Genomic DNA, 20,067 nt, shown 5'->3' on the forward strand with positions numbered 1-20,067 from the left:
AAAGTTACTTTTCTCAACACTGCATGTTTAAGGCAGAAAAAAAAAGGTCATTTTATGGCAGAATGAAATGACCTTGATCAGTACAGTACACACACACACCATTGTGTACAGTTCACATGTACACACACAGAAAATTGCAAATATCACACATCATATGAACAGGGGTAAAAGCTCCAAGTGGTTTGAGGTATTGACATAAATGACCCATCTGGTTTACCTCTCGTTTTATAACAGTCTAAGAGGATGAATCCTCTCAGCCCTTTTAAATGAAGATGTTAGGAAACGTTATGTTTCTATCACCTTCTGAAAGAAAATAGAAGCATGGATGCCAGCATGCTATCATTTAGCTTGTAACAAATAACTGATGATGCAAGAGAAATGGAGGGAGGATGTTAGAGCCACCCTTACATGAACTGACGAATGGGGCCTTACTCAAGCACACGGCTAATGACCATTGCCAAAACTATAGTATAAGCTGTTAGTCTGTGTTAAGACTTGTTTTGGTATGAACAGAGCTTCTCCCGTCCAGTTGAATATCTGTTTTAGCACCAGCGGTGATTCAAAAGGCTAATCACACCACGCAGTGACTGAGTAGTTTGGCACCGTCACGTCGTAACACAATAAACCCAGCCTCTTTTAAATCCAGTCCAATTCCTGCCTCCCCGCCAACGTGCACTATGGGTAGCAGCAGCAGCAGACTTCCTGTCTCACTGCCCCGGTGTGTTCTGGGAGTTGGAGGCCTGGGCTGGAGCTGCGGAGTGAAGTTTCCCCTAGGTACAGATCTAGAATCAGCGATGATCCCCTCCCCCAATTCTAACCTTAACCATTAAGGCAAAACTTACCCCAGATCAGAGTCTAGGGGCAACTTCACCCTACTCCTGGGCTGACCCATTAGTAGCAGCAGCGGTGTTGCTCTGGTCCTGGAGCAGTAGCTGCGCAGGGGGACGTAGAAACACCACCATGACGGTGATGTTATCACTAGAGCCCGCTGCCTTAGCGTGAGCCACTAGCTCCTGGGCCACGCTCTCCCCCAGAACACCCTCTGAGACCTCTTCACACCCAGCCCCCCCCACGGCCCCCTGGGATTCCCCATGCTCCCGTAGCGCCCTGACGACCAGGACCGGGACCTCTGCGGGCCGGACAACGTCAAAGAAACCATCGCAGGCCAGGAGAATGTAGTCCTCGTCTCCATGTAGCCTTGTGGAGGAACAGTCAGCGTCCCCAGAGACATAGGGCTTCTGGTCAAAGTCCCCTGTGGATGGAAGGAGATGTAGTAGTGTCAAGTATGTAGGGGCTGCGGTTCACAGGTAAAGTAAAAGGAGGCTCGTTATTAGACGTGAGTATTACTGTATGTGCACGGTCCTGCCTCGCATATCAGTCTGTGCTTGTCAGTTCAGTATTAAATATGAACATACAGTTACAGGCATCATCAATAAAGAGACGGAGGATTGCAAAGAATGCAATTTCAAGACAGTGGTGCCAAGGCAACAGTGGAGTCATGGAGAAGAAGAGCAGGGAAGTAGTTCCACTCACCTATGGCCCTAGAGACAGCGTAGGTTCCATTGACACGCCAACAGCCCATGAAGACGATGCATCCACCCAGGTCTTCTATACGCTGCTTCTCATCCTATAGGAAGACAGCAGTGGTAAGATGTTTAGCACTGTGTGTGTGTGTGTGTGTGTGTGTGTGTGTATGTGTGTGTGTATGTATGTGTGTGTGCGTGTGTGTATGTATGTGTGTGTGTGTGTATATGTGTGTGTGTGTGTGTGTGTGTGTGTGTGTGTGTGTGTGTGTGTGTGTGTGTGTGTGTGTGTGTGTGTGTGTGTGCGTGCGTGCGTGCGTGTGTGTACGTGTGTGTGTGTGTGTGCGTGCGTGACCTCTCTCTCAGGCTTGTGTGGGTCCATCAGAGTAACGTCTTGACCCCGTCTGACCAGCATGCTCTGGGAGTCTCCCAGCCACGCCACATGAAGCCACTCCCCCTGCAGTAGCACCGCCACGCCTGTACTGCCGCTGCGCAGACGCTGTAGACACACCCCCGTCACAGACAGACACACCCCCGTCACACACAGACACACCCCCGTCACACACAGACACACCCCCGTCACAGACAGACACACCCCCGTCACAGACAGACACACCCCAGTCACAGACAGACACCCCCCCGTCACAGACAGACACACCCCCCGTCACAGACAGACACCCCCCCCGTCACAGACAGACACACCCCCGTCACAGACAGACACACCCCCGTCACAGACAGACACACCCCCCACCATAAAGACAGACAACCTCCCAGCATCCAACACATTCACATCATAGAGGATGAACAGACTGTCCAGTCCGAAATCAACCCCTTACTCCTAGCCTTTACATTTCTCCCAGATCTAAAAGGATGGGGATGGGTAATATTGTAACAGTGTGGAGTTATATTGCTACACCTATCCCATCCTCTCAGATCTATGAGAATCATTTCTAAGGGTTGTTCGGTTAGAGTCAGGGTTTATTAGGATCAATGTCTGAGCAGATAAAAGCACCAATCTCTACCATGCCTACCTCTCGCTTGGCTTTCCCTCTCAACATGTCATCAGTGAGGGTGAAGGCTGTCTTGAAGGCAGTGGCTGGGTCGCTCTGCAGACCCCCCTGCTGGCTGAGAGTGACGTGCAGGTGGGTGGCAGCATAGATGGCAGCGTCCACGCCGCCGTGCCCGTCAAACACAGCATAGTAACCACGCTCCACACCGTCCTACAGGAAGAGGTACAGGAAGCAGTCAGAGGTTCAGCCAATCAGCTTGCAGTAAGAAAGAATTGTGACCAAACTGCATCCAATATATTCAACTGTGAAACGAATACACTTAGTCGGTCCCAAATCGCACCCTACCTCTTCTCCTTCGATGTAAGTAGATCCCAGTGATGTAGAGGGTGGTAAAGATACGGTGAACAACCACCGATATAAACTAAAACCTGGGACATTTATAGAACTGGATTGGTGGCATTTGATTGCATTTTAAATGCCGGCCCACGGGAAAGATAGGGAGATGGGAAAGATAGGGAGATGGGAAAAATAGGGAGATGGGAAAGATAGGGAGATGGGAAAGATAGGGAGATAGGGAGACGGAGAGATAGGGAGACGGGAGAGATAGGGAGACGGGAGAGATAGGGAGACGGGAGAGATAGGGAGACGGGAGAGATAGGGAGACGGGAGAGATAGGGAGACGGGAGAGATAGGGAGACGGGAGAGATAGGGAGATGGGAGAGATAGGGAGACGGGAGAGATAGGGAGACGGGAGAGATAGGGAGACGGGAGAGATAGGGAGACGGGAGAGATAGGGAGACGGGAGAGATAGGGAGACGGGAGAGATAGGGAGACGGGAGAGATAGGGAGATGGGAAAGATAGGGAGATGGGAGAGATAGGGAGATGGGAGAGATAGGGAGATGGGAGAGATAGGGAGATGGGAAAGATAGGGAGATGCATGCTCTGCATGCTTCCTCTCTCTGTGTCTCATCTACCTCCTCCTGCCTCACCCTGACCACTGTCTGCCTCCTCCTGCCTTGCAGCCTGCCTCACCCTGACCACTGTCTGCCTCGCCACTGTCTGCCTCACCCTGACCACTGTCTGCCTCCTCCTGCCTTGCAGCCTGCCTCACCCTGACCACTGTCTGCCTCGCCACTGTCTGCCTCCTCCTGCCTTGCAGCCTGCCTCACCCTGACCACTGTCTGCCTCGCCACTGTCTGCCTCACTAGTACTCTCTGTAAACTAAAGCAAAGTTATGATGAGAATTTAGTAGTCTATATTTTGCTCCTGCTGAGGTCAGGCTCTGTTTATATGTTAGCTTCTTACTTCATCCTTCTAGCAGGCTAGCTAGCTAGCCAACTAGCCAGATTCCTTTAACGTAACTGCCGGCAGCTAGCCACCCGACTGACATATCAATAAGTGACTATTTACCAGTTGTGCACTCATTCTCAGAGTGTCATGATTTTTTGTTTGGGGGGTGTCTGTAGACATGGCAGGACTCGCGGATGTTTAAACATTTCCTTATTTCCGTCATCTCGCTAGTCTGTCAGCGGCGTCTCTAGTTGCCACTTGCCGTTGGTCTGCTGAGCCCGACTCCGAGCTGTGGTAGTTTGTTTTCCCTCGGCCTGTGCCGCGACATGCAAGACGGCGGAGCTAACCGTTTGAGAGCGTGGTGCTGCTACCAAGGCAAATCCGGGGTGTGCAGACAAACATAACAAACCAACAACTGTTCATGATTCTCCTTTTCGCAAAAAGGCGGGCGTGATTAGAATTCAGATCAAGAATATAAACATTCTGAGCGCTGATCAATGCTGGCAATGCAATAAGTGGGTAAACGCTAATTAACAAAATAAAAAGTTAAATGTAGTTTAATGTAGTGGCCGGAAGGAAGCCACTCCTCAGTAAAAGGCACACATCCCGCTTGGAGTTTGCCAAAAGGCACCTAAAGGACTCTCAGACCATGAGAAACAAGATTCTCTGGTTTGATGAAACCAAGATTGAACATCTGGAGGAAACCTGGCACCATCCCTTAGATGAAGCATGGTGGTGGCAGCATCATGATGTGGGGATGTTTTTCAGCAGGAGGGAGATTAGTCAGGATCGAGGGAAAGATGAATGGAGCAAAGTACAGAGAGATCCTTGATTAAAACCTCCTGCAGAGCGCTCAGGACTTCAGACTGGGGCGAAGGTTCACCTTCCAACAGGACAACGACCCTAAGCACACAGCCAAGACAACGCAGGAGTGGCTTCAGGACAAGTCCCTGGATCTCCTTGAGTGGACCAGCCAGAGCCTGGACTTGAACCCCCATTGAACATCTCTGGAGAGACCTGAAAATAGCAGCGACGCTCCCCATCAAACCTGACAGAGCTAGAGAGGATCTGCAGAGAAGAATGGGAGAAACTCCCCAAATACAGGTGTGCCAGAAGACTCAAGGCTGTAATCGCTGCCAAAGGTGCTTCAACAAAGTACCGAGTAAAGGGTCTGAATATTTATGTAAATGTATTTTCAGTTTTTTATTGAAAAAAAACCCCCTAACAATCTAATCAATTTTAGAATAAGGCTCTAAGGTAAGAAAATGTGGAAAAAGTCGATGGATGCTGAATGTGTCTCACAGGAGAAAGACACTCAGTCTCTCTACAGGTAGGCCATCTATCTGATGCTGTCTGGTCCAAACCAGTATGACTTTGTTGCCGCTCGTAGCATTGAAGGCAAGGGAAGCCAGCGAGCATCTGGCCTCTCTTGACAAAAAAAAGTATAATAAATTAGCCAATCAGCGTTGAGCTAAACTGAGCGAGCTCAACTGTGAATGGTCCTGGCACAAAGGATCAATACAGGTCCATGGAGAAAAGAAAAGAACCAGTGCTTTTACTTAATTCTCCGTACTGGCCAATGATTATAACAGTGATTCTGACACAACAATGTGTCCCTGGCCTGAGAGGATGCAAGTTGTAGCTAGATGTAGAAGGCTAATGTTAACTAGCTAACGTTGCCCATGAAAGGAAGTTAGGCTAGCGAGGAAGTATTTTAGCCAGGTAGCCTAGGACAACAACAAATAAAAGCCTGTCCTGTATGACAGAGTGAAAGACCGTTTAGGCAACATGAAAGAGAGGAGGGTGTTGGCGTTTCTCTACCAGTAGAGGGAGTCAACATGTTTTTATACTTGCGCACACACACACACACACACACACACACACACACACACACACACACACACACAGAAATCGGAAGCATGGACAGCAGTGGAGGCTGCTGAGGGGAGAATGGCTCATGATAATGGAATGGCATCACCATGGAAACCATCTGTTTGATGTATCTGATACCATTCCACTGATTCCACTCCAGCCATTACCACGAGCCCGTCCTCCCCAATGAAGGTGCCACCAACCTCCTTTGATGGACAGCCACATCATATTTAGCTTATGTTGATTGGACTAAATAGTTTTTGGTATCTTTTAGGTGATTATGTTGAAATGTTGAAGTTGAAATGGTGCTGGAATAGTGGAGGCAGCTCCTGTTTTCTTTGCGACTTGCGGTAACTCTCTGTGGTTCTAAATCAATAGTTGTTTAGTAGTCCAACATTTCGTAAACATGAACTTGCTTGACCATGCTGTAGGTCATGTAACTGTTTGTTACAATATGTTTTGTGAACTTCACTGGACAGAGGTTGCTCTCCGGTTTTGTGATGAAACAAAGGTGTGGTTGAATTTATTCTGCCACTGTGTCTCGTTATTGGCCTATATATCACAGTGTCAAGGCATATGAACTAACAGGTTATAGAGCAAACAACGCAATTATCACAACCCACGCACCAATGGTGTTTACCCTCTACTACCTCCATTAAGTCAGTATTAGCCAATTGTCTGGGAGGAAAAATAAATCCCATTGCAAAGTAATGCTTTTTAGCCTATTCATTGATGGAAATACCAGTCGACTGGTCATGCTTATCGGTCTATAGGTTAATTATTTATCACAACCAGTGGTATAATGTACTTAAGTAGTATTTTAAAGTATTTTTACTTAAGTCATTTTTTGGGTATCTGTACTTTATTTATATTTGACTACTTTTACTTCACTACATTCCTAAAGAAAATAATGTACTTTTAACTCCATACATTTTCCCTGACACCCAAAAGTACTCGTTACATTTTGAATGCTTAGCAGGACAGGAAAATGGTCTAATTCACACACTTATCAAGAGAACATCCCTGGTCATCTTCTGCCTCTGATCTGGTGGACTCACTAAACACAAATGTTTTGTTTGTAAATTGTGTTGGAGTGTGCCCCTGGTTATCCGTAAATACATTTTAAAAAATTGAAAATCGTGCCGTCTGGTTTGCTTAATACAAGGAATTTGAAATGATTTATACTTTTACTTTTTATACTTAAGTATACACTGAGTGTACAAAACATTATGAACACCTGCTCTTTCCATGACATAGACTGACCAGGTGAATCCAGGTGAAAGCTATGATCCCTTATTAAAGTAATTTGTTAAATTCACTTAAAATCAGTGTAGATGACGGGGAGGAGACAGGTTAAAGAAGGATTTTTAAAGTCTTGAGCTAATTGAGACATGGATTGTGTATGTGTGCTATTCAGAGGGTGAACGGGAAGACAAAATATTTAAGTGCCTTTGAACGGGGTATGGTAGTAGGTGCCAGGCGAACCGGTTTGTGTCATGAACTGCAACGCTGCTGAGTTTTTCACGCTCAATAGTTTCCTGTGTGTATCAAGAATAGTCCACCACCCAAAGGACATCCAGCCAACTTGACACAACTGAGGGACGCATTGGAGTCAACATGGGCCAGCATCCCTGTGGCACGCTTTCGACACCTTGTAGAGTCCATGCCCTCGATGAATTGAGGCTGTTCTGAGGGGGAAAAGGGGGGGTGCAACCAATGTTCCCAAAAAATATTAGGCACTGAGAAATTTCAGGTCTGCTGAGCATAAATTCTGTGCAACTTCCAGCGCACGTTTGCTGTGAACACTGAGGCTGTACCCCCTTTAAGTTACAGTTTTAACATTGGCCCAGTAGGCTACTGTGGCTATATGATCATAATGTAGGCCTACCAGAGTGGACTACCATCAAAAACTATGGAGAAAATGCATCCCATAACATTTTAACATGGAAATAGCTGTTCTATCATTCAGTCTACAGTAGCAGCCAATGTGTGGTGTTCAATGTAGGCCTACATTCCATGAGACGTTTGAAAAAAACATGCAGGGCTTGGCATTAACCTGTTTATCCACTTGTCCTTCAGACAAGGAGGTGACTGAAAATGTTGTGTTGTTTGATGCAAGAAACCATTTTACAAAATAAAATGCATTATGATACTCATACCATTATTACAGAGAATCAGACAAATTATGCTACCTTCTGCCTATTGGCTACTTAGCTTATTCAAGCCTGTCTTAAAATACAACACTGCCCTTTTAAGAAAAAAAAAGAACCTCTTTACCTGACTCGTTTTTCAAAGATGTCTAGAAATGTACACGTGTTGTGCTCTTGTAGGAAGCAAATCACTCCTCTATTGCTGACTACAAATGATCTATAACTGGGCTAATAACTCAATAACTAGCAAAGGATATGAACAAATGTGCACACGTGGCGACATGCTGCTCTCACTTTGACTCAAAACAAGCGCATCTACTCACGACCGCTCATACTGTAAACACAGTCCAGTTCAAAGTAAACGGCACAGATCCATATATGGCAATGGTCTATTTGCATATAGGCCTACTGCAGCTCTGATTGGTTATGCCGCATCAGTCTGTGTAGAGTAGGGCTGAGTAGTGCTTGTCAATGCAATAGAATCCTACTCCGATGTGTTCTGCCTACAACAAAATGTCTTGCATAGTTTGTTTTGTTTCGATATGTTGCATTGAAAGTGGCTAATATTGCGTTGATTCAATCACAATTGCCACAGTAAAGGGAAAACGTTGATAGTGTTAACAGTGGTCCTCTGTAGCTCAGCTGGTAGAGCATGGCGCTTGTAACGCCAGGGTAGTGGGTTCAATCCCCGGGACCACCCATACGTAAAAATGCATGCACACATGACTGTAAGTTGCTTTGGATAAAAGCGTCTGCTAAATGGCATATTATATTATAACAGCGAAAACTCTAGAACAGTGGTCACCAACCTTTTCTGAGTCAAGATCACTTTCTGAGTCAAAATGCAAGCCGAGATCTACCGCTCACATTTTCTTTTAACAGGACTTAGAAAGCGTAATCCTATGCAACATGAACCAATTAAAACAGTTCTGTAGCAATGAGGTTTGTGCAGTAAGCTATAGGCCCAATACAGCATCACCTCATATTGGCTTTGCTTGAATTGTTCGGGCCATTTGAGGTACACTATATGATCACACCAGTAATAGATCCGTTGTTGTATTACTTGTGAAGTACAGCCGAGTGAGCAGACATTTAAATAATACGCTTTTTATTTTTATTTTACTGGGCTGATGGTGCCTGTATCTGATGGTCAGTCTCAACGGAGGGAGAGGGCAGCAGACTGATGGTCCGCCTCTCATCACTCCTCTCTCCCTTTCCTTCCACTGACACTGACCAAAAAGGGACACCGTCTTCCAGCTGGCGAAACTCGAGTTCCACCGCATTATTTCTGCCTCATGCACAAATTCATGTTGTTACTTCTATAAACAGAGAAAGTGAAATATTTTCCTCTATATAAAAAAAGACCCAAGCTGCTAATAATAACAACAACACAAGCCTATATATACACTTTCCTACTCATTCATTACTGCTGCAGTGCTTTGTTATAGCGCTGAGTGGAAATAGGAGGAACGCACATTTTATGGCTTATAAAAAAGTGTTAAAAGTGCCGAGTAAGAACTTAAACATGAACTCAGTCATAAAAAACAGCAGCTCTTTCCTGTATTCGTTGACAGTCTCTCTCTAGTCATGGTTTTAAACGTTTTGAAATCTCACAGTATCAACTTTTCTGTAGCTTTCTTATGATTATTTATTTATTTCTGTTATGATTATTTATTTATTTATTTTATGACCGCTACGTTACTGCAGACAGGGTAGTCCGAGCCATCCGATTGGCCAGCGGTAGGCCTATAGCACACTTGATTTGCTCTCTGGGCTCGCCGGGAAGGACGAGTTTGTACCTTCAGACACATGAAATGGTTGAAAATGGCAACAGTTCCCCTACCCGGTGCGCAGGGCAGCTGAATCGGGTGCACCAGACGCCAACAGCCTAAGACAAACTAAAAAAAATAGGAACACAAGGCTTTTCGTTGGGTTTTTACAGAAATGTTTGGAGATCGACTAGGAATGCCTTGGAGATCGACCAGTAGATCGTGATCGACCGGTTGGTGACCACTGCTCTAGAAGGTTGAGTGAAGTTCAATCTCGTGCTTCTCTCTGTGAGCTGATATTTCTGCGAGGCAGTCCCGGGGAGCTGCGCGGAAGTCTCAGGGCTACTGCGCACCAGCGAGCAGCTTACAGGGAACATTGGGTACAACTCAATATTAGGAAAGTGTTCCTAATGTTTGGTATACTCAGTCTATATAAAACACAGGAAAATCTTGTTTGACTGCACTGGGCCTTTAAGATTGAATTGCCATAGTTTAAATGGGATTTCTGTCATTCTGAGCACCGTGGGTGGATGCCCTAATCAGGTTATGCACCCAATGCAGGTCAATTTCTCAAATGTCCAGTATATTAAAAGTAAAGAGTCTTCTCTTTTCAGCAGGAGTCATTGCTTTCCAATCTGTGTTTTCCCACAATTTTATTTGAAATATTGCAAAAGGCCTGTTTTGTCTGTGTGCTGTTTTTTCACTGACAGATTTGCTGCGCGTCCCCGACTGTAGACTATTCCTTGTTATTGGGCTACAATCCACAGCTAGGCTATTTTAAAAAGAGAAGCTATTGATCCTCTGTGGCTAAATTATAGGCCTTCTCATGGTGTAGTAGGCTATTCTGAACGATTTCCTTTATTTCTGAACAGACAGCAGTAATTCTGTAACTTTGGCAAATGTATTTCAATGTATCTGGGGTTCTGCAGTTCCTCCAGAACCCTTCGCGCGGCTATGATTCTATAAGGAAATAAATGATGAAGTGCAACGCTGGAGAGATGAGAGATGCCGGCTCATGTCTATCAGAACAGAGAGGGAGAGAGATCATAGAAAGTGAATCTCATTCTAGTTATGTGAGAGATACTGGCGTGCGCTTCTCACACGGCCACGGCCACGCGTTGGTCTCAAACATAGGTTACAATGTTGCACAAACCATAAACCCGGGCCGGCCCAACCCGAATCAACTCCTAGAATATTAGGCCCTGGCTGAAAATCTACTTTTTCACATTACCTTTTTTGGTGGGGGGCAGGAGAATTAATGAAGAGGCAACTCTAATTAACGTTGATCGCTTTTATTCGAATTTTTACATTGCAAAAAGTGAAAATAATTTTTCATGTCATGAGACGTACCGGATACGGTCAAATATGTTCCAGAACTAAACAGTCCAAAACGGCGAGGTGACTCATCCTGTTAAGCAATGGTTAGGGCCAAGGGGAAGGGGTATGAAGCGAATTGGGACCGGCTGAGAAAAACTTCATAACAGAGTTATTACCTTGAGGCCAGTGAGTGTGTTGAAATCAGGTAGGGCCACATGACGATCCTCCATCTTCCTCCGAGTGTTCCTGATGGCGTGGGCGGAGCACATGAGGAAACGGGAGGGACCTACTGGGAGGGGGGCGGGGAGAGTCTGGTGCCAAGCCACACCCACCTCCTGAAGCTTATTGAGAAACAGCCGCTGGATGGGCTCTGATTGGAGCACTGTGGAGGAGAGGGGAGGGGCCAAAGGAAATGTCATTTCAGTTAGGTCTCTGATAGTCCAGATGAGAATGTTGTTTGAACATATCGTGGGACACATATTCAAGCCTTTCAGCCTTACACAAGTGTCTAGGGGTCAATTGGTATTGGGAGATGAAACCCCAGGGGTTAAAGAGGTGGTCACTGGACACACACACAGTGATGGAATTTAAGGATTTTGGGCACCGGCCAGCTGGGCTAGTAGACTGCAATTTAGTATTTTACTGCGTGACTTTCACTTTTACTTGAGTCATTGTCTATTAAGGTGTCTTTACTTTTACTCAAGTATGAAAATTGGGTACTTTTTCCACCACTGTTCACACACACACACACACACACACACACACACACACACACACACACACAGGAGTGGACGCTCCGCTGGACACAGGTGGTCTGAATCATAGATGACATTAGTCCGAACTCACAAACGACTTCCTGTTCCTCTCCTTGCTGCTGTTCAGCTTCCTGGGGGAGGTGGAAAGGTGAAAGGTCAGCCTTCAGCAGCTTAGCCAAGGCTGCATGGCACATGGCTGCACTCAGTGGTGATGGAGCATTCCTGCATGAGAGGACAGAGGGTCCTTATGAGTGAACGCCATAGAGAATGATAGAGGCCTCTAGTGGCCAAAAGGCCTTATTAGCATGGGCAGCGCCATTGAGGGCTGTTACCATTTGAATGTAGTCAAATGAGTGGGACTTCCAACTTCATTGGCTGATCCCTCCTGGTCACCCTTTAGAGTCATGTCCAACCAGGTCATCAGGAGGGATCAGCCAATCGTGAAGAGAAAATTGACTACTTCAAAATGGAGATGCTGTCACAGACGCTATAATGACAGATACAAAAGTGAGTCCTCTATCTATCTATCCATCCATCTCTCTCTCTCTATGGTGAACACACACAGACCAAATTGAAACACAGCTGAACAGCACACATCTGTTATGTCTCTGTACGAGATTAGAGTTCTGCCAGGGTGGAACAGGGGACTGAGACACGCACAGGGGGAAAACAGGAAGTGGGTAGAACAATAGTGATTCTACAGACAGGAAATTAGGTCATACGAACAGGAAGTGCCTCAGAGTAAGAAGAAGAACACAGAAGGAAAAGAGGACATGCTAGAACTTCTCTGAATCTCGGACATTTGTTGTTTTCAATACTACCGCTTTTGATAACAATTTACTTGACACCCAGCATCATAACCACCTGTCATAATATGTCATAACAGCTGACATAACTTGTCATAACCTGTCATAATATGGTCATAACGCTGTCATGACACACATATTTAGACCTGTTGTGACATATGTTATGTTATTTTATAGCTGGTTATATAATAACCTATATAAGAGGGTCAAACCCACATTTATTCAAATGTATTTTTTCCAAGAAGTTTCCTTTAGTTTGAAAGTTTGTTTCCTAAGTCCTTTGTTGTTGTTGTAATGAATTATTTACAGTCATGTTTTCTTCATCATATTTTAAATAACTTGCAGAAAATACACTTTATCACACTGTCATGAAGCATTATGACCCTCCTGCGTCACTTCTCTTGGACTAACGCTTTGAACACACCGACTGCGTCATCGCGCAAAATAGTACGCAGCGTCGTCTAGACGTGTGTGCAACAAAAGTTCAACATTCACCTTCCGCGACCATTTCTGTCAAGCCGTCTACGCATACAGTTTGACGCATACGTTCGATAAATCCACCGTGTGCACCACACAGAACGCACTGCAGCTGCCTCTGCAACGCAATGCTGCAAGGCTAACGCAGCGTTCCATTGGAAATGAATGTACTTCTGGTGTACCAAAACGCAATGACGCAGTCGGTGTGTTCAAAGCGTAAGAAAATACACTTTATGACACTGTCAAGAAGCATTATGACCGTCATTATCATATAAGCCAGATAGGTCTATCATGTACATGACCTTAAATCAGTCATCAGTCAAAAAGAGGGTGTCTTGTCCTGCTCCTGAAATCTGCTCCTGCATTCATCCCAGTCATCAGCAACAGAGCATTGGGGTAGCTGCATGTCTGTTTGTGCACATTTACCATGATAACTTAATATGATCAATTTTAACATACTGTTGACAAGCAGACTATGGTGTAATGGAATGTTTTGGTGGGTTTTGACACTTATATAGGTGTCATAACCAGCCATAAAACAATGCAATCTATGTCACAACAGGTCTAAATATGTGTGTCATGACAGTGTTATGACCATATTATGACCGGTTATGACAAGTTATGTCAGCTGTTATGACATATTATGACATGTGGTTATGACCGTGTCATAACGTGTTATGACGCTGGGTGTCAAGTAAAGTGTTACCCAGCTGGGTAATTATCCCTGAAGTGTGTTCAGAGGCAGTTTACAGCTCTCCCTGTGTCTGTCTGTCTGTCTGTCTGTCTGTCTGTCTGTGTCTTTCTCCCTCTCCTCTCTCCTCCCCTCTCTCTGTGATAGGCAGTGTAACAGCCCTGTAACTCAGCCCTCTACTCACGCAGGGTTTAACGAACAGGGAAGGATACAGATATGGGAGGATCAGCTCGCTGCTGCACAACAGGAATTTAAAGAATGCGGTCTGCAAGCAGCACCATCAACACCACCGGGGTCATGTTCATTAAGGCAAACCGAAACAAAACATTTTTTCAACAGAAAATGAAAAACAAGTGGTTCTTATTGGACCAGGTAGTCCTGTACCACATACACAGTGATGAGAAATCATAGGCCCAGGTCCGTGCTGTCTCCCCTCAACTTGTCCACACACACACACACACACACACACACACACACACACACACACACACACACACCTGGTGTTGAGCAGCCGTAGGCCCAGGTCCAGGCTCTCTCCTCTCAGTTCGTCCAGGCTGACCTTCCTGCTGAGGGGGCTGAGAGGCAGGGGGTCTTCAGAACCCAGCGGAGCAGGGAACTCCTCCAGGAACCTCCTCAGGAACCCCCGCACCACCTCCTCCTCCATGACACCACCCATACCTGTACTTGGAACACACACACACAGCATACCTTTCAGGGGTTGGAACCGGTTCAGGGAAAGGAACCGAAAAATAACGACATTTCCTGAGGAATGGAAACAGAACAGAAACAGAAAACAGAAACAGAAGTTCCAGTAGTTAGCTACACCGCTACATGGCAAAACAGTAGTGTGTAGTTCCAGTAGTTAGCTACACCGCTACATGGTAAAACAGTAGTGTGTAGTTCCAGTAGTTAGCTACACCGCTACATGGCAAAACAGTAGTGTGTAGTTCCAGTAGTTAGCTACACCGCTACATGGTAAAACAGTAGTGTGTAGTTCCAATAGTTAGCTACACCGCTACATGGTAAAACAGTAGTGTGTAGTTGCAGTAGTTAGCTACACCGCTACATGGTAAAACAGTAGTGTGTAGTTCCAGTAGTTAGCTACACCGCTACATGGTAAAACAGTAGTGTGTAGTTCCAGTAGTTAGCTACACCGCTACATGGTAAAACAGTAGTGTGTAGTTCCAGTAGTTAGCTACACCGCTACATGGTAAAACAGTAGTGTGTAGTTCCAGTAGTTAGCTACACCGCTACATGGTAAAACAGTAGTGTGTAGTTCCAGTAGTTAGCTACACCGCTACATGGCAAAACAGTAGTGTGTAGTTCCAGTAGTTAGCTACACCGCTACATGGCAAAACAGTAGTGTGTAGTTCCAGTAGTTAGCTACACCGCTACATGGTAAAACAGTAGTGTGTAGTTCCAGTAGTTAGCTACACCGCTACATGGCAAAACAGTAGTGTGTAGTTCCAGTAGTTAGCTACACCGCTTACATGGTAAAACAGTAGTGTGTAGTTCCAATAGTTAGCTACACCGCTACATGGTAAAACAGTAGTGTGTAGTTGCAGTAGTTAGCTACACCGCTACATGGTAAAACAGTAGTGTGTAGTTCCAGTAGTTAGCTACACCGCTACATGGTAAAACAGTAGTGTGTAGTTCCAGTAGTTAGCTACACCGCTACATGGTAAAGCAGTAGTGTGTAGTTCCAGTAGTTAGCTACACTGCTACATGGTAAAACAGTAGTGTGTAGTTCCAGTAGTTAGCTACACCGCTACATGGTAAAACAGTAGTGTGTAGTTCCAGTAGTTAGCTACACCGCTACATGGTAAAACAGTAGTGTGTAGTTGCAGTAGTTAGCTACACCGCTACATGGTAAAACAGTAGTGTGTAGTTCCAGTAGTTAGCTACACCGCTACATGGTAAAACAGTAGTGTGTAGTTGCAGTAGTTAGCTACACCGCTACATGGTAAAACAGTAGTGTGTAGTTCCAGTAGTTAGCTACACCGCTACATGGTGAAACAGTAGTGTGTAGTTCCAGTAGTTAGCTACACCGCTACATGGTAAAACAGTAGTGTGTAGTTCCAGTAGTTAGCTACACCGCTACATGGTAAAACAGTAGTGTGTAGTTGCAGTAGTTAGCTACACCGCTACATGGTAAAACAGTAGTGTGTAGTTGCAGTAGTTAGCTACACCGCTACATGGTAAAACAGTAGTGTGTAGTTCCAGTAGTTAGCTACATCGCTACATGGTAAAACAGTAGTACGTAGTTCCAGTAGTTAGCTACACCGCTACATGGTAAAACAGTAGTGTGTAGTTCCAGTAGTTAGCTACACCGCTACATGGCAAAACATTTATTAACTACTGGAAACACTACGTGGATTTGAATTGAGTTGAACTACCACCAATCTACTGCAAAATGTGTTAAATTACTAGTTGAACAATATGTAGTTCACTACTCCAACACTCGTAAACAACTATCTTACCCGTTCCACAGCAAGCTGCTCTATCGGCGCTAATTGGAGAGTAAATTAAAGAGCTAAATGTAAAATGATGTTGATTTCACAGGTTTAAAAAATGTATGAAAATAAACTATATGAACCATTACTTTTTGGGGGTTGAACCGGTTCAGAACTTTCTTTTCTTGTCGGAACGAAAAAATTAAATAAAATAGTGGTTCTGCTCAGAATTATTGAAAAATGATTTGTACCATTAGGTTTTATTATTGTAACAAACCGATTACCACTCTCCCAAGGGAGATCGCTTTCTTGGAGCAGCGGTAACGTGTGCATCTCTGGACCTTAGGGTCACAAGTTTGAGGGTCGCCTTGGAAACTTGGGATATGAAAAACATATACTAAAACATTGTTATTTTCCTAACACACATGTGTGTAACAGAACAAATAAAAGCACCCCCCAAATTATTATTTATTTATTTATTTTTACCTTCAGGATAAGTGTCAGAGGTCAGTTAAAGGTCAAACAGGTGCAGTGAGTGGTCCCCACGATAACCAGAGGCCCGGCATCCACCCCGTCTGTCTGTGTGTTCGTCTGTCCTTTTGTCTGTTTGTCTCTCGGTCCGTCAGTGAGACTCACAGGTCCAACTTCTATGAGGGACAAAACAATAATACAGCTCAATATTATTCCTGTCACACCATTACCCCTGCTATAGCCCAATAATGGACCAAAGGAGTCTAATGTTACACCTTATAGTCCAAGGGCCTTACATGTTCTGTTTAGAGGGAAGCCAGAAACAGCCAAATACTCCATCTAAACGTGAATCGATTCTCAATTGCGCTACGATTCTAAAAACATAAAGTCCTTTACTTTCATGTCACACCAAAATAATTCCACAAATGCAAAATATACACCTACTGTACACTGTTTTAACCAGTTTTAACACAGTTGCAGCCGACAGTAATTTTCAGTGACAACACGTCTTCCGTTTACACACAGATGTTTGGAGACGCAGATTGCTAACTAGCAGAGGTATGCCTCGGTCTTCCATCACTGCAACATTTAACTATGGCCATGTGGGTTTCAACCACAAAAACCAGGGAGGTTTTCCAATGCATATTGGTACTTATTGGGTAAAAAATAAAAAGCAGAAAAAAAACCCCACATTGAATATCCCTTTGAGCATGGTGGATATTAATTACACTTAGGATGGTGTATCAATAAACCCAGTCACTACAAAGATGCAGGCGTCCTTCCTAACTCAGTTGCCGGAGAGGAAGGAAACCTCTCACGGATTTCACCAATGGTGACTTTGTTGTTAGAATTCTTCTCCCACTTTGACTGAGTATTTTGTGTAGATCATTGACAAAATAAATTACAAATCCATTTTAATCCCACTTTGTAACACAATGTGGAAAAACTAAGGGGGTGTGAATACTTTCTGAAGGCACTGTAACCTTTATACTTTTTGAAAATTATTTCTCATTGATATGAAAGATCCGTTCCTTATGTTTCCAAAACCATACCACAAACGATGCATTTGAAATGTTCAGAACGAGCGTCTGGACTCTTAACAAATCTCCCACGGCCAGAAGGCAGCGCGTAAAAATCGTCTGTCCTCGGTTGCAACACTCACTACCGAGTTCCAAACTGCCTCTGGAAGCAACGTCAGCCCAAGAACTGTTCGTCTGGAGCTTCATGAAATTAGTTTCCATAGCCGAGCAGCCGCATACAAGCTTAAGATCACCATGTGCAATGCCAAGCGTCGGCTGGAGTGGTGTAAAGCTCTCTGCCATTAGACTCTGGAGGAGTGGAAACACGCTTCACCATCTGGCAGTCCGACGGACAAATCTGGGTTTTGCGGATGCCAGGAGGACGCTACCTGCCCCAATGCATAGTGCCAACTGTAAAGTCTGGTGGAGGAGGAATAATGGTCTGGGGCTGTTTTTCATGCTTCAGGCTAGGCCCCTTTGTTACAGTGAAGGGAAATCTTAACGCTACAGCATACAATGACATTCTCGATGATTCTGTGCCTCCAACTTTGTGGCAACTGTTTGGGGAAGGCCCTGTCCTGTTTCAGTATGACAATGCCCCTGTGCACTAAGCAAGGTCCATACAGAAATGGTTTGTCGAGATCAGTGTGGAAGAAATTGACTGGCCTGCACAAAACCCTGACATTAACCCCATCGAACACCTTTGGGATGAATTGGAACGCTGACTGCGAGCCAGGTCTAATCGTCCAACATCAGTGCCCGACCTCACTAATTATCTTGTGACTGAATGAAAGCAAGTCCCGCAGCAATGTTCCAACATCTAGTGGAAAACCTTCCCAGAAGAGTGGAGGCTGTTATAGCAGCAAAGGGGGGACCAACTCCATATTAATGCCCATGATTTTGGAATGAGATGTTCGACGAGCACGTGTCCACATACTTTTGGTCATGTAGTGTAGCTTCAGCAAGGGGGTAGTGCTCACCTGTGTGTGTGTGTGTGTGTATCTTAGGATCAGAAATAGGGGAAATGTTGTGCACATGATGTGAATGAATGTGTAATAATGCAATAATGTAACGCAATATGAGGAATAAAATCACTGTTGAGACGTGCGTGTATTTGACAGACTGCTCTGACGGTATAATATATAGCGAATAGGTTTTGCGACTAGGAATGCTAGTCACTAAATGGCCTACAGCCACAGAAACATTGTGAGTCTCCATAAACAAAATGTTTTATTTTATTTCCTGCTTTACAAAAAAGCACAAACTCATTTTCAAGCTACTGTACGACACGATAACATTTCTTACCTTGGACTATCTTCTTCAGGGCACTCCCTTTACTCGCTCGCTATGGGGCTGAACTAGACAACTACACGCCCTTTCAAGACCGACACTAAAAGGGTTTCACGCCATGGAAGTCTTAGAAGAAGTGTGGCGACGTGAAAACTATCCGCTTTGTTCGAAGACTGCGATTACACAGAATCTGCGCATTTCACTGAGTTGTAGATCATGGGCTTGCTTGTAGTGGGCGCAAGCACATTTTGAGATGATCCACTCCGTTCATAGATCTGTGTTTGGCTGCGTAGACACTACGGGAATCTGACGTTCCCGAACACTATACTCAGACCTGCTGAGCGCAGGACAAACCATGGGAGAATGTCAATTGTTTCCTCCTTGCGACCTCTCTCTTCGCCTCCTTCTCAAAACCCATTGGAGGAGAAGGTTAGAGGGGCGGGACCCCTGGCTTTGTAATCCAATGGGGTTTGAGAAGGAGAGAGGACGCGAGGAGGAAGTAGTTGAGATTCTCCCTTGGCCTTCCTGTGATTGGCATGTCGGATGTCAAATCTGAACAGTATAAAGCGTAAATAAAATACTAGCCAGGCTGAACGAAACAGAATTTTAGAAGGCTGGCCAGACGAGACTAATGATAGCCTTATCAGTCAGAGGCTTTCAGAAAGATTTGCACTTCAGCAAATGTCACACTCCCTCACAAGACACTAACAGTAGCTACGTTTCCATTAACTTGTTCTGTGATTTTTGTGTCGAAATTCAGAAAGTTCGCATATAAAATAGATGGGACAATATGACCGCTGTCTTGTGTCGAAAAAACAGCTGGACGTAATGACGTCATACATTAACATATTTTTTTGTTTGTTGCTAAAACCTACTGTCGAATAAAAATGAAGTGGTTGAAGTGTTTCCATTATCCATTTAGTCAAATTGCGCATGAATACATTTACGACAGCCTGTATGTACAGGTCCTAATCCAGGCACTTGTCATCTCCCGTCTGGATTACTGCAACTCGCTGTTGGCTGGGCTCCCTGCCTGTGCCATTAAACCCCTACAATTTATCCAGAACGCTGGAGCCGTCTGGTGTTCAACCTTCCCAAGTTCTCTCACGTCACCCCCCTCCTCCGCACACTCCACTGGCTTCCAGTTGAGGCTCGCATCTACTACAAAACCAT

General features: G+C 44.9%; 1 protein-coding gene across 2 annotated transcripts; it reads right to left on the bottom strand.

The window, feature by feature from the left end:
* Positions 1-861: 861 nt before the first annotated feature.
* Positions 862-19,214, bottom strand: ppm1f (protein phosphatase, Mg2+/Mn2+ dependent, 1F). Of its 2 annotated transcripts, none has more exons than XM_041900349.2 (9): positions 18,910-19,214; positions 16,601-16,761; positions 14,159-14,339; positions 11,779-11,909; positions 11,109-11,314; positions 2,555-2,743; positions 1,879-2,022; positions 1,534-1,627; positions 862-1,252 (listed from the first exon to the last, which is right to left on the bottom strand). In XM_041900349.2, the coding sequence occupies exons 3-9, from the start codon at positions 14,335-14,337 to the stop codon at positions 873-875; spliced, it is 1,323 nt and encodes a 440-aa protein (XP_041756283.2). In that variant the 5' UTR covers positions 14,338-14,339; positions 16,601-16,761; positions 18,910-19,214; the 3' UTR covers positions 862-872. The 2 variants fall into 2 exon arrangements, with proteins under 2 accessions (XP_041756283.2, XP_045081573.1); XM_045225638.1 differs by having other exon boundaries at positions 14,159-14,344.
* Positions 19,215-20,067: the final 853 nt, after the last annotated feature.

The sequence above is a fragment of the Coregonus clupeaformis genome, chromosome 16 (assembly GCF_020615455.1).
Source record: "Coregonus clupeaformis isolate EN_2021a chromosome 16, ASM2061545v1, whole genome shotgun sequence".
Taxonomy (NCBI): domain Eukaryota; kingdom Metazoa; phylum Chordata; class Actinopteri; order Salmoniformes; family Salmonidae; genus Coregonus; species Coregonus clupeaformis.